Raw genomic sequence first — 13649 nt, 5'->3', positions numbered from 1 at the left:
TCCTGGTTATAAGCATGCCATTGTCCACATTAAAAGCAAAAACTGGGTTATCCAGCAAGATATGAAAAAAATCCAATTATTTAATGTTCATATTAGTATAATATATATAAAGTACCATTAATCTTTACCAACATATATAAAGTATATATATTTCTTACTTACTTGGAGTGTGACCTGAGGGTTTTTTTTTCTTCTACTAATAGGATTCTTTTTTTTTTTAAATTGTAGATGGACACAATATCTTTATTTATTTATTTATTTTTATATGGTGCTGAAGATCGAACCCAGTGCCTCATGCATGTGAGGCAAGTGCTCTACCACTGAGCTATAACCCCTGTCCTTTAATAGAGTTCTTTATTTAAAAAAATTAAGCTATTGGCCTACTCTGTGATGTCAATAATATCTTCCAAGAATATTTATGGGCCCAGAATGATTTGGAGACCCTTCTCATGCCTTGCCAACCTTCAGCTCTACAGAGAGTCCATGCAGAGGAAGGAACCAGTCAGTTCTTGTGTTCCCAGCTCAGGGCAGGAAACCTGCCTCCAAGCCACATGCACCCAGCCGCCCACACCCGCTTACCTTCTGCTTCTCCTTCTGAGTCATGGATTGCTTGGAGCTTTCTACAAGATGGAAAAGTGCTTCATGCTTCTTAGTACTCACCATTAATTTTTTCTTAGCCTACAGTCAAAAACATACAGACAAGATAAAAAGGAACAGAAATGAATATCCAGAGCCAAGCTCTTTTGTTTTGAACCAGGCATGTTCAAATGCTAGCTTGAACCACTGTGTAATTTTAGTTCTTCGTTCCCTCCCTCTTCTCAAAATCTACCTAAAATATCACAGCAGGGAACACTCTGCTCTGAGAACCACTGTGCACTTGGTCATTGCATGGGGTGCACTCAACATTTTGCTCAATCAAGAGAGGTCTCTGAAAGCCTTCAGAACACTGTCCTAGCTAGCGTGGCTTTACTATATGAAGTTACAACAAAAGCAAAAGGCCACCGGCATTGTTCTTTTGAGAATCTTAGCTGGGCCACAGCTTAGATTATTGTAAAATGTTGTCTTAAAGTTTAAGCATCACTGGAAACCTTGCTGTCTGATACCCGGCATCCTGTGTAATGTCCTGTGTTTGTTGCAGGTGGGGAGTGAGGGGAGAGGTGGGGAAGGAAGAAGCACTCCATGTCTCCTGCCCCGTGGATGCATCAAAGCTTGGCATGGGCTCTGATTCGGGTGACCCTTTCTTTTTCTGCACAGTTGACCTTGGCTGAAAGATGATGCTTCAGAGAGAAAATAAGCAAACAGATTTTGGGTTGAGTTGGAGTCAACCTGTTCAGGAACTGGATCGATTGAGGGGTTATTTGGCTTTTTACCTCAAGATTGCAAGGCCTACAAACATGGATAATAAAGGAGGAAACCTGGGTTTCACCTTCGGAATCAGAGGCACAGCCTTCTACCTCTCTCAAAACATGTGAAGGCTCAACAAAAGGACATTCAAGGAAAAGCAACCCATAGCACTTCCCCCCCCCCACCTTTGTCAGTCACATGGCTGCTGATGAATGAGAGCATGAAGCAAGAGGCTTGTCATTCGAGTTTCCAAAAGAGACTGTTTCATTATTGACATGCTGAGTTTCTTGAATTGCAACTGGAGAGAAAATTATTATAGCTCGAGAATTTTATGTTTTCTAATTTCTATTACTCTTCATGAAAAAATAAAATCATTTTGTTGAGCAAAATGACTTGGTAGAAACTAGGAAATGATAAAAGTTTTTTTTTTTTTTTTTGGTTCTTGGAAGCAATTGTAGCTTCAGAGTGTTTTTTTTTTTTTTTTTTTTTTTTCCGGCTTTTGGTCTATTGTATTAGATTTCCTGTGAAAGCTGAATATTTAAAGAAAATTGGTTTATAAAAACAAATCTTTTTAAAAAGAGTTCAGAAAAATCAAAAGCAGAACTTAAAATAAATGACTGAATACTTTTTCTGAGACCTTTAGAGATTTATTATAAAAGTGATTTTTATGAGCTTTGTTTGAGCAGTACAATTACTGTGGGTATAGAAATTCATTTATCTCAAATATTTCTTGTTAATGTCCTTAGTCTGTGGAGTCCTCAGAGTCAGCAGAAGCTTCAGAAGCAATGATGAGGCCACCTGTTTCTGAGGGCATCTCTGGTCATTTGGCACCAGGAACTGTTTACTTGCAAATGTTCCTTCTGGGCACTAACACTTAGGAGATGCAAAAGGAAAATTTAAACTCTTAAAGTACAAGTCCTCTCAAAGGATATCATTGGGTTTTCTTAGCAGATTTCTTAGTTTCTTATCCTTCCTAGTTAAAATGAGCTTCTGTTAACCAGATTATTCTGGAATAATCTGTACATATGGATTCCATCTGCCATTTTCTCTGTTAAGAACCTATAATGGTATACTGAAGCTTCCCACATCAGTTCAGTATTCCTCTCCTTAGAATTCATTCACTATTTTCTGCATATATTATCTAGCCAACTAAATTTCAAATTACTTGAAAACAAGGATCATATCTTAGTATAGTATTATGCACAGAAAACAGACTATACCTTCTTGTGAAATTGACATGTGCATTTCACTTGACATTCACTACCCTAATGAGGTCAAGATCACCAAAACCCTTCTCCCAATGAAAATCCCAAACTCAGATGATGTTTGTCATGTGCCCTGAGTTTCAAATTAAACAGAGAGATAGTAGGAATAGTGTAATGGGACAGAGCAGTGACTCTGGAGTCCAAGAATTTGTAAGAATTCTTGGTTCAACCATTAACCAGCTTTTTACCCTTGGAAAAACAACTTCAGCTCTCCATCTCAGTTTTCCCATGTGTAAAATGGGACAAGGCAAGGTCATATACTACACTGGGTTGTTGTGATATATGAATAATCATATTTTCAGCCATGCTCTTCTTTGGCTTAGTTGAAAGACATGTCTGTATAAAAACTCAGGTGAAGAAACATTTTTCTTCGCAGTTAGCATTTAGCAGCACTAGAACATGGTATGATGCCTGTGTAAAAAGGAAAAGCTTCAGTATTGAAAAATTAAGGTTATACAAATGATATTTGTGGATACTTGCCTTAATTTGCTGATTCCAGTTGCTGATAACAAGATTTGCTGTCTTTTCAACTTCATTATCAAGCTATTGAAGAGAAAAATAGAAAAATGTTTTGCTTTCTTCTTATTTAGTCACTGCTGTGGACTAAATATTCATGTACCCCCTAAATTCATAGGTTGAGCACTTTTCCCTCAATGTAAGGGATTTGGAGGTGAGGACTTCAGGACTTGATTGATCATGAGGGTGGGGCTCTCCTGCATGGATTGGTTCCCATACAAAAGAGGCCTTCAAGGCTGGGTTTGGGACTCAGTGGTAGAGCATTTTCCTATCTGTGAGGCACTGGGTTCCATTCTCAGTACCACATAAAAATACATAAATTAAATAAAGGTATTGTGTCTCTCTACACAAAAGAGGCATTCAGAGGTCTATTACTCTTTCTGCCATGTGAGCACACAGCAAGAAGATGGCTGTCTGTGAACCAGGAAGTGAACTCTCACCAGACACCAAATGTGCTGGTGCCTGGATCTCAGAATTCCCAGCCTCCGGAACAGTGACGAGTAAATTTCTGTTATTTCGAAGCCACTGGGTTTATGCTATTTTTATAATAACAACCTAAACTAAGACAGTCATAGTGCTGATTTAATTCTGGAACAATCACTCTTACAATCCATTGGGTTTCAAAATCCTGTAGCAAACATTTCCTGAGGAAAGCAGCCAAACTCTCTTATCTCTGTGTCAAGTGGCTCCTGGCAGGATTTGGAAAAGTAATGATTTCCAGTCTATAATGATGTGAAAAGCATATTCATATGTGCAACTGTGTGGAATAGGCACTTGCAGAGGCTGGGTCACTGCTGGTCCCATCACATCCTCTTTAACATCAATCCATGTGGCAAAAACATCAGCACCATGAGAGCCAGTACAGTCCTGGCACTGCTAAGTTTAATAAATGTCTCCATTGCTCCTCATGTGACTACTGCTTTAATTTCAAGAAGATTGAATTCTTAATCATAATTAACTTTTGAAAAAAGGTACAGTGATAATAATGATGACAGTGGACCTAGGCCATGCCCCAGGGAGAGCAGATATAAATTAGGGTGGAATCTTTTTTCTTGGTCCACAGACTCAGCATACCAGCTATCTCTCAACCACTCTGAGATTTGACAAATGCAAAGCTTTTGTTTTCCCCAGGTGATTAAATTTAGGATACAGGGTTTATTGTAACAAATGGAATGAAGATGGTTTTATGCACTATACCCCTTTTGATCCTACAGATGTGACTGGAATGTGGAACAAGTTCACTTTTAAAGATAAAATCTAATCTTTTATCTTTTGTGTGAGACTGGGACAGATAGGTGGGGTACAGTATGGGTGTGTGGCGGGTGGCGGGTAATGCTAAAAAGAGGACAACAAACAGCAGTTTGGGGGTCATGACATCAGCTACCTAAAGCCCTGTGATAAACTGTCATCACTCTATGCCTAATTTATAATAAGTACTACAGAAATTTAGTTATCATATGGTAAAAGTATATTTTGTAATTAATGAAATATAGCTTAGTGATTAGTTTTTATTAAATTGATTTGCAAAGGTGGATGATGATGTTGTTTTCTAATAATTCTCGTAAATTTCTACCTATCACCCTAGCCCTAGGTAGAACATCCAGTCTGGTAAAACATGTGTATGTACACAGAAACATCAATTCTACTTCCTAACTCAGTTAAGTGAGTTAGAATTTAAACATTTTTAAAATTATTTCTCTTTCATCAGAGCATTCACAAATCCCACCCCAACAGAGCCAAAAAGCAATTTATTAATGTGGCATTGATGTGGCCTGGAAACATAACCCAAGGAGTTTAACACATGTAAGATACACAAAGAGAAAGGACCACAAACAAAACTATCCAGAAGGAAAGGCTTATGGGAAGACCAAAGGATACCCTACAAGAGGACCAGGTGCCCCAAGGGAGTTGATTGGCATTTTTTTTCAATTTTAAGAATATTTGAGGACTGCATTCTATTATCATCTTTACAAAATCCAAGAATGATAAGAAAAGCATCTTTATGAATTGTGTTCATATTCTTCTGTTTACAAATGGATTAAATAAAACTGAAAAAAAAATCTACAAAAAGTACAAAGTATGAAATAGCGATAACCAGTAATTTCACCTCAAGGTAATTCTTATTAACATTTTGGGAAGATTCTTCCAGATTTTTTCTGGGTGTGTATGCATAGCATAGCCTAAAAATTGAGATGATATTGTTTGTTAGATTGTTCTCATCCTGCTTTTTTATTCAACACTACATTGTGAACAAATCCCCATGTGATCAAATTTTTTTTATAATAGGATTTTTTATTTCTTTGTGTTTTTGTTGCTGGTGATTGAACCCAGGGCCTTGCACACACTAGGCAAGTACTCTTTTCCCACTGACCTACATCCTCAGCCTTCTATAATAACATTTTAATGGTTGCATAGTATTCTATTACTTGCCTTTATCATAATTTGTTTTATTTTCATAGTCTGTCTTTGAATGATGAAGTATTTGTCACTTTTCCACTACTTTAAATAAAGCACTAACAAACAGCCATGATCATAAATCTTGGAAGTGTGATTTTGATTATTTTTATGTTAAATTCCTAAGAGCTAGGATCACTTTTAGATCACCTTTTCCTCCACTGGCCACAGACAGAAATCTTGCTTTAAACAGGGAAGAAAAGAAAAGCTTTGACTCACCGATTTCCTCTTTTTCTCTTGCATACTCAGGACTTGATGAGTTGGTTTTATTGCTTCCAACTCAATTGCTTTCCCAAGTTTTCTGGAAATAGAACATAAAGACATACAATCATTGTCTTAGGGTTTATATCTACTTTCCCAATTACTTTCCAGGGAAATAAAATGGCATGTTATAGCACATCAATTCAGTGCAAGTTTGAAGTGGAATATTTGTGCCCCAACCCCTTTGAATATGTGTGACTCTCCTTGGGGCTGGAGTAAGGCCAGGGTGGGAGGGGGGCACACTCACTGATGCAGGTCCGCTGTGGATCTCATGCCCTCCGAGGCCCAGGCCCAGGCATTGCTGAGACAGCTAGAGGAAAAAACATGGTGGGGTCGGGGAGATGAACAAGAGTAAGTATGATTTTCCCGTGAACTCTGAGAAACGAAGCATACTGTGTTACACTGTCAGTGGATTTTCTTCCATAAGCATATTTCCATTTCTCCAGGAGATTAAATTCTGCCAATATATTTATGTGCACCATAGTCATTATATATACTATTTTTTACCTCCATAATTTTTTAAATTTAGATTTTCATCTTCCATTTCATGTCTGTAGAAAATCAGGCAAATCAAATAGGTGAGGAAGAGAACAGATGGGAGATAGGATGCTGGGTTAGAAGGCCCTCAAAGACAATCTCTTCAGTTTCCTCTCTTTACAGATGAATAAACTTGTGAGTCTTTGAGAAGTTAAGTGACAGAGGACTTGACACCCTGCTCATGTTCTGATTGCTGCTCTTGGGGTTGGGATCCAGCTTCTGCTCCCTGCCAACTTTTAGTACAACATCTCAGACCTTTCCTGGTCCTTTCAGAGATACTCCAATTGAACACAAAAGGGAGCACCGCCAACTCCCCGGAAGCAGAGGAGGAGGATTAGAAAGCGTGATGCCATCTTCTCCCATAGAAGAGATCCAGCTCCTGGCAGCAGGTGTATAGCCTGCCTTCAACAGTCAGGAGAATGAACCCTATTGCATTAATAACCTCCAGGGACAGAGCCCATGTTGATTCTAATGAGGAGGGAGAGGAGGAATCTGCATCCTGGTTAAAATCTGAACAGTGCAGAGGTCTTCTTCTCTAAAGCCTGAGTTTGCACCCTGTAGACAGAGAATGGGAGAACTGGACCAAAATATCCTGACCTTTTTACACCTCTGAAGACAGGAACAAAACAAGGCACAAGAGAGGACCTACTGTGTGCTGCCAGCAATCGGAAAGCCCAGAAAAGACATAACAAATCTATATTGACAGGAAGCAGATGAGTGGTTGTTTGGAGCTACAGACAGACGCTGGGGATTTTCAGCATGATAAAAATGTCTGTTTGGGCTTTGGTTTGTTACACAGTACAAATGTGTCAAAATTGACCAAACCAAATGCTTCAGATTGGTGCTTAGTACTGCCTGTAAATTAATCCTTGATAGAGTTGTGTGTGTGTGTGTATTTTCTTTAAGGATGCCAGGCACAATGTTGGGGGAGTCTTCCAATGGTCCCTTAGAGCAATTGGAGAGCAGGGCAAGAGACCTGGAGGGTTGGCCTCAGAGGGGCTGGGTCTGGAGGCACCCTTCCTCCTGTGTTTTTTGTGTGACCTTGGCAGAATCACTTTCCTCTGACCCTCCCTCAACTGATAGTTTAAAATAAAAACACGTTGGGATATCTGAGCAAGTAAGTACCTAAAACAGATTTTGGTATGCAAAAGTTCAATTGATGATTATTAGAAAATATACTGATGCTGGTTAATAGAACATTCCGGACATGCCAACTCTTTGGTGGTACTATGCTGGATGCTGGGGTTGCAGCATAATAAGACACACACACTCCTCCACCTCTTATTCCTGAGGAGGAATAATTCTCATTAAGGAATTAGAATCAGAGACAAAATGAACATTTACAGAGCTTTTGCTCCTAGTCAGGTACCCTGCTCAGTATACCTGTATTATCTCATTTACTCCTTGAGACTGTAGGAGATAGACATTATTTCTATTTTAAAGTGACACTGAGAGGAAGATAAATTGTCCTGGGCCACTAGTCTGATAAGTGGTAGAGCTAGAATTTAAACCAGAGCAGTATAGGCAGAAGCCTATCTGTACCCAACCACTGTGCTGTACTGGCTCCTTTGCAGTTTACCAGAATGCTATCCTAAATATAAAAACAAAGCTAAAAGCTAGAGCCATTTCAAAGCTGTCATTTGCAATTACAGGTGACATCTAGTCAGGTGATATCTAAGAAATGGGAATTTGGGCTCCAGAAGCCTTCTTTGTTTCTGTTCATTTTCTCTCTTTCATTATGGTAAGTAGCTTTTGAAATAGCACTGACGGTTTAGGGGTCACATCTGTATGCATTAGTCAAGAATCTCTGCAGCCAATTATCACTAATGGACCACTTTCAGAATACCCGGATCTTCAGTCCTCCAAAAGAAGAAATCTGCTTCATTCTGAGGAGAATGTGAACCAACAACTTTTTGTACCCAAGGTTCAAGCCAGCTTTTCACACTTGTTATTGCAATTAACATGCATGTGATGTACACACACACATACACACACACACACATACACATTCACAAGTACACAATGGGACACATATACTCCATCACACTCCATCTAATAGGGGAGAAATCAAGACACAAAGAGGTTGAGTTGCTTGTCAAAGGCCAAAGGGTAGAGATAACAAAGAATTCACATTTTCCCAAGATCTCCTGATTTAACTACATTACTATCACCAAGCCAGTTACAAGTATGAGCTTCGGAGTCACAGGCCTAGTTGCTATGCAACTCTGCAACTCATTACCCTTGTGATTGGGAGTTTCTTAAATTCTCCAAGCTTCAAGTCCTCTTCTGTAAAGATGGATGATTATAAGAGCTCTCAGGTTGTTGTGAGGATTAAATGAGAGCATCTGCCAAGCACTTAACAGTGTACAGTACAGAGTAAGTGCTCTCACACCAGAAGCCTGCTTGACGGCGTGGGCCTGCCACATTGAGAAGAGGAAGCTGGGGACACTGTGTATTCTTTTTAAGAATGATTTTGCCTTACCTCTGCCATCATACTTACTTTTTCTTTGTGTTCTGTAATGCTTTACTCAGCTTGATTGCCAGCTTTTGAAGCCCTTTGGCGTAGCTCATCTCTAGGTTAGCCCTGTTAGCAAAGGGATAGTTGTTAAATAGCATGTACTGGTTGGAAGTCAGCCACCCCCCCACCCACCCACACACAGGCTCAATGATTACATAAAGAAGAGATGACTTCCTATAAGGACCCTCTTGTCTTTAGACAAACCCTTCAGGATATGGAAAAGGATTCTATAAAGGGAGAACATTTTATTTAACCTTCTTTCACAGCAGTGTTATGAATTGAACTGTGTCTCCCCCAAAAATATTGTGTTTGCAAATGAAGATCAAGAGAATTTAAGAAACTCTCAATCACATGGGTAATGAGTTGAAGAGTTGCATAGCAACTAGGCCTGTGACTCCGAAGCTCACACTTGTAACTGGTGATAGAACCCCAGTGTCTGGGATTGTGATCTTATTTGGAAATGGGGGTCTTTGCAAATGAAGATCAAGATGAGGTCAACAGTGTGGGCCTCAACCCAATACAATGTGTCCTTATAAAAGGCAGAGATTTGGACACAGAGACAGACATGCACAAGGGGAGCATGACACATGAACATGAAGACAGAGATCGGGATGGTGCATCTCCAAAGCAAGGAGTGCCAAAGATTGCCAGCACACCACCTGAAGCAGGAGACACCCATGGAACAACTTCTCCCTCATAGTCCTCAGAAAGAACCAACCTAGCTAACACCTGGATCTCCAACTTCTAGTCTGTTGTTCAAGGCACCCACCCAGTCTGTGGTAACTTGTTATAACAGCCCAAGAAAACTAACACAGCTGGTAAGAAACAGAAGTAGTACCTGGGCAGGTATGATGGCACACACCTGTAATCCCAGTGGCTGGGGAGGCTGAGGCAGGAGGATCACGAGTTCAAAGCCAGGCTCAGCAATTTAGTGAGGTCCTAAGCAACTCAGCAAGACCCTATCTCTAAATAAAATATTAAAAAGGGATGGGGATGTGGCTCAGTGGTTAAGCACTCTGGGTTTAATCCCCAGTAGCCCCCAAAAAAGATTAAAAAAAAGAAGTAACATTAATCAGATTAGCTCTAGATTATAATAGCTGGAAATAGAATGATACCATATGATTGAACTCACAAAGCAGTAGCTTAGAAGGAATCCTCCTGTATCAGTCTCCCAAATAGCTGGGACTACAGACATACACCCATATCTAGGAAAGTTGTTGTGAGGCTGACATCAGATTTTTAGAAAAGAAAACTTCTATGACTTTCTCTGCAGGACAAGGTTCAGCAAGAGGAGAAGGTTGCCTCCCTCCAAAGGCAACCTCCTTGGCTCTGTTGGATCATTCTCGCCTTAAACTGATTGAACCATGGTCTATTTATCTGCCCAGCTATAGCTAACGATGAAAGGATAATCTTATTCACCTCACTTTTGACTGCAGATAAAGGAAATGTGGGGAATTACTTTTGATCTGTATTTGTTAATAGAAACCCAAAGAGGTTTTGTTGCATTTTTTCTAGTTTTTAGTTCTATTTTTTTTTAATTATCAAATACCTTCAAAATTGTTTTGTACTTAATTTCATCTGGTAAAACCCCAGAACTCTTTAGTAACACTATCTTAATAACTATACATTTTCACACAAATTGAACTTAGTGTTGTAAATCAAGCAAATACTGGCAGTTCTTTTATAAATAGGATCCAGAGACCTTGGAGCATTGATCTATTATAATTTTTTAAAATTCATTTCTCCTTGTTAGAACATCTCTACTTATTTTTACCACTTTTTTTTTTGGAAGAAAGACCATTATAGGATGTATATTAAAGCATAGGTGTAGAAAACACTCATTTGCTATCAGAACTTGCCCAGGTAGGAGCTGGAGTTGTGGCTTAGTGGTAAAGCACTTGCCTAGCATGTGAGGCACTGGGTTTGACCCTCAGCACCACATAAAAAATAAATAAAATAAAGGTATTTTGTCCATCTACAACTCTAAAAAGTTTTTTAAAAATGAAGAGTTAAGGAAACTAATTTTTAAGTAATGAAGCTGGCAAATAAACATCTCATCATATTTAGAAATAGATGTCTCTGCTGTAGAAATATCCTTCAATTAATGGAGAGAGCGAGAGAGAAAGAGTGCTAGTCAGTGAGGTGGTGTTATGTTTTGTGAGGATTAAAATGTGATAATAACCCATGCCTAGTAGGAGAACAGCAACTGGAACAATTGCTATTGACTTGGAAGGTCCCACATATTCTGATCCCCTCCCTTTATGATTTCCCTTCCCTCTCGACACCCCTTTCCTTGTTTTATTCCTGCTCAGTGGCCAGTTGCCACTCTGCCTCGGGGTCTTTGCACCCGCTGTGTCCTCTGCTGAGTACTCCTTCTACTGCATGGCCACATGGTATTCTGCTTCCTGTTACACCAAACAGGTCTGGTTCAAATGATATCTCCTCAGAGCCTACCCTATCTAAAAGGAGATCCTTGTCATTATTTCCTTACATTTTTATTTATGCCCTAGCACTTATCACTATCTTACATCACATTATGATCTTTTAGTGTACTTTTGTGAACACCCATAAAATGCAAATAGCTCCATGAGGCTTAAGAGTTCTTTTGTTCATTGCCGACTCTCTAGGCTAAGAACAGCACTTGGTGCATAATAGCTCCTCAGTATGTATAATGTGAATGAAGCAATGAATGAACTTCTCACCAGGTCTGGATTCTAATTCTTACTGTTCTTCACTATAAGTCTGTTCTTGCCTCACAACTTTCAAATATATCAAACTGACAAGCCAATTTATATGCATCAGAATAGTCTGAGCTGTGTTTAGCCCTAAGCAGAGTAAACTGCTTCCTAACACATAAGCCCATTTCTAGTCCCTTGTCACTAAAGGGGTTTTTAGTACTAGCATTCTATTCTTGCTTTCATTTCCATTCATAAAGCATTATGATGAATTATAGTGTTCAGCTCAGAGTGCTGGGCCCAAAACAAATCCTGAGCAAATATTAATTATTCTGATTATTATTATGTACCCAAAGGGGTCTGTAAATATTCAGAGCACCCCAAGTCTATGGAGGTATACGGTACAGGGGGAGGAATCTGCGTGGTTGTTTTTTTTTTTTTTTTTTTTTTTTTTTGGTCCATTGTCTCCCCCACAGAAAGTCCCAGAGAGTTCCTAAGGGCAGGTGACCTGTCAGGCACAGCCTCTTCCTCATCATAGTTCAGTTTCACTTGCTGGATGTTTTTGCAGGCTGTACGAAGTGTTCTGGAGGCTTCCAGGAATAAAAAGGATAACCACCAAAAAGAAGTGTTGCTTCCCTTTATATTGTTAATTGGATTCGCTTGGGGAAAAAAAAAAAGTTGGGCTTTGTCAGCAGGAAAGGGACAGGGTCCTTGCTTGTTCAGGGGTGAGCTGGCACTTTTTTTGAGTCTGGCCATCGTCCTACTGAACACTGTGGTATCTCCACTGGCTTTCCCAATCTAGGGAGGTTCAATGGCATTTCTTGGGTGGGAAGGTTTCTCTTCACATTCAAGTATGTCAGGCCTCTGTGGCAGGGCAGGCGTGTGGGTATGCAGATGGAAGTTTCCTGTGATCCTGTTCCAGGAAAAGCACGCGCTTGGTGCTGGCCTGAGGACGTGGCGCCTAGTTGCTGCTGATGCTTGACCTTGCTGTCTGCACAGGGACTAACAACATCCGGCCTCTACTGAGCACTTAAAACGTGCCAGGCACCATTCTAAGTGTCTTAGGTGTATTTCCTCATTTCATCCACCATAACCCCACAAGGTTGGCACAGTTCCTTTACCCATTTCATGGAGGGAATGCTGGGGCCCAGAGTTAACTCCATCACTCGCCTGAGGACACACATGAAGGAGGTGACAGAGCTGGGATTCTAACCTGGGCCCTCTGACTGGGTACCTTTGAGTAACCACTCCATTCTCCCACCTGTGGCTGTGGGGAAGAGACTGCAGGGGGAGAACCAAGGGGGAAGTCAAACAAAAGCACTTTTTAAAATGGACTCCGTGCCTTTAATTGCAGTGTTCTGAAGCTCCACAGCTCCTGGTGGCTTAGCAGCTAGAGATCCACCTCACAGATGCCTAGGTGCAGACTGACATGTTTCCAGGACCTCTACTGAAGGCATCTGTGCAATTGGAAGGCATTTGGGCAGTGGAAAGTGGCAGCGTTGAGTCTCTGGCATAGTGGAAAAGGAGGGGACTCTGACATTAAATGTCATCAGCCTAACTCTCTGAGGCTGTCCTGAGTTGGACCCACCTCTCTGATCAGCACAGTTGTGTCCCTAGACTCTCAACTTTCCACTTATTGATGACCCCCAAGGGTTTTAGAATCAGCATTCAAATTAGCCAAGTAGAGTGGCTGTAACCCTCTATGCTTGCATTTTAAGCCCTAGTGACCATTTGTGGAAACTCAGCGGACAACTCCACTCTCTAAGTCAGAAGGTATTGAGATAAAGCATGAAGAGTAGGGTGGGACATTGTCTTGCAGACTTTTGGTTCTTAATGCCTTTTACCTTAACAGATACTAATGGTTCAATTCTAATCCAGAGAAAATCACTTTTATAAGAAGTGGCAAGTGAGGAGAGAGCTGTCATTTTTGTAGTCAGAAGGTTTGTCAGGGGGCAATCACTGCTATGCAGCTCTTCTGTGCCATGGTCTAGGGAAGCCACACACGCATGCTTTCAGGGTAACTGCCAAACAGAAATAGATGCCTTTGGTGCTTTCCTGAGACAGAGGCAGCAACACACA

The 13649-nt window shown here is 40.3% G+C and overlaps 1 protein-coding gene across 4 annotated transcripts in view; it reads right to left on the bottom strand.

Moving 5' to 3' along the window:
- Window positions 1-13649, bottom strand: part of NOSTRIN (nitric oxide synthase trafficking) — a 56683-nt gene that overhangs the window by 25785 nt on the left and 17249 nt on the right. For all 4 annotated transcript variants that reach the window (XM_081260473.1, XM_081260472.1, XM_081260474.1 and 1 more), the window contains 5 exons: window positions 8878-8961; window positions 6088-6150; window positions 5799-5880; window positions 3090-3152; window positions 580-678 (listed from right to left, as the gene is read on the bottom strand). In XM_081260473.1, the coding sequence (XP_081116599.1) occupies window positions 580-678; window positions 3090-3152; window positions 5799-5880; window positions 6088-6150; window positions 8878-8961 (391 nt within the window). The remainder of the gene's footprint in view (window positions 1-579; window positions 679-3089; window positions 3153-5798; window positions 5881-6087; window positions 6151-8877; window positions 8962-13649) is intronic.

This window comes from Spermophilus citellus (genome assembly GCF_964194105.1).
Source record: "Spermophilus citellus genome assembly, chromosome: 11".
Classification (NCBI taxonomy): domain Eukaryota; kingdom Metazoa; phylum Chordata; class Mammalia; order Rodentia; family Sciuridae; genus Spermophilus; species Spermophilus citellus.
The sequence above is the reverse complement of the archived record's forward strand: the minus strand, read 5'-3'. Positions and strand labels throughout refer to the sequence as shown.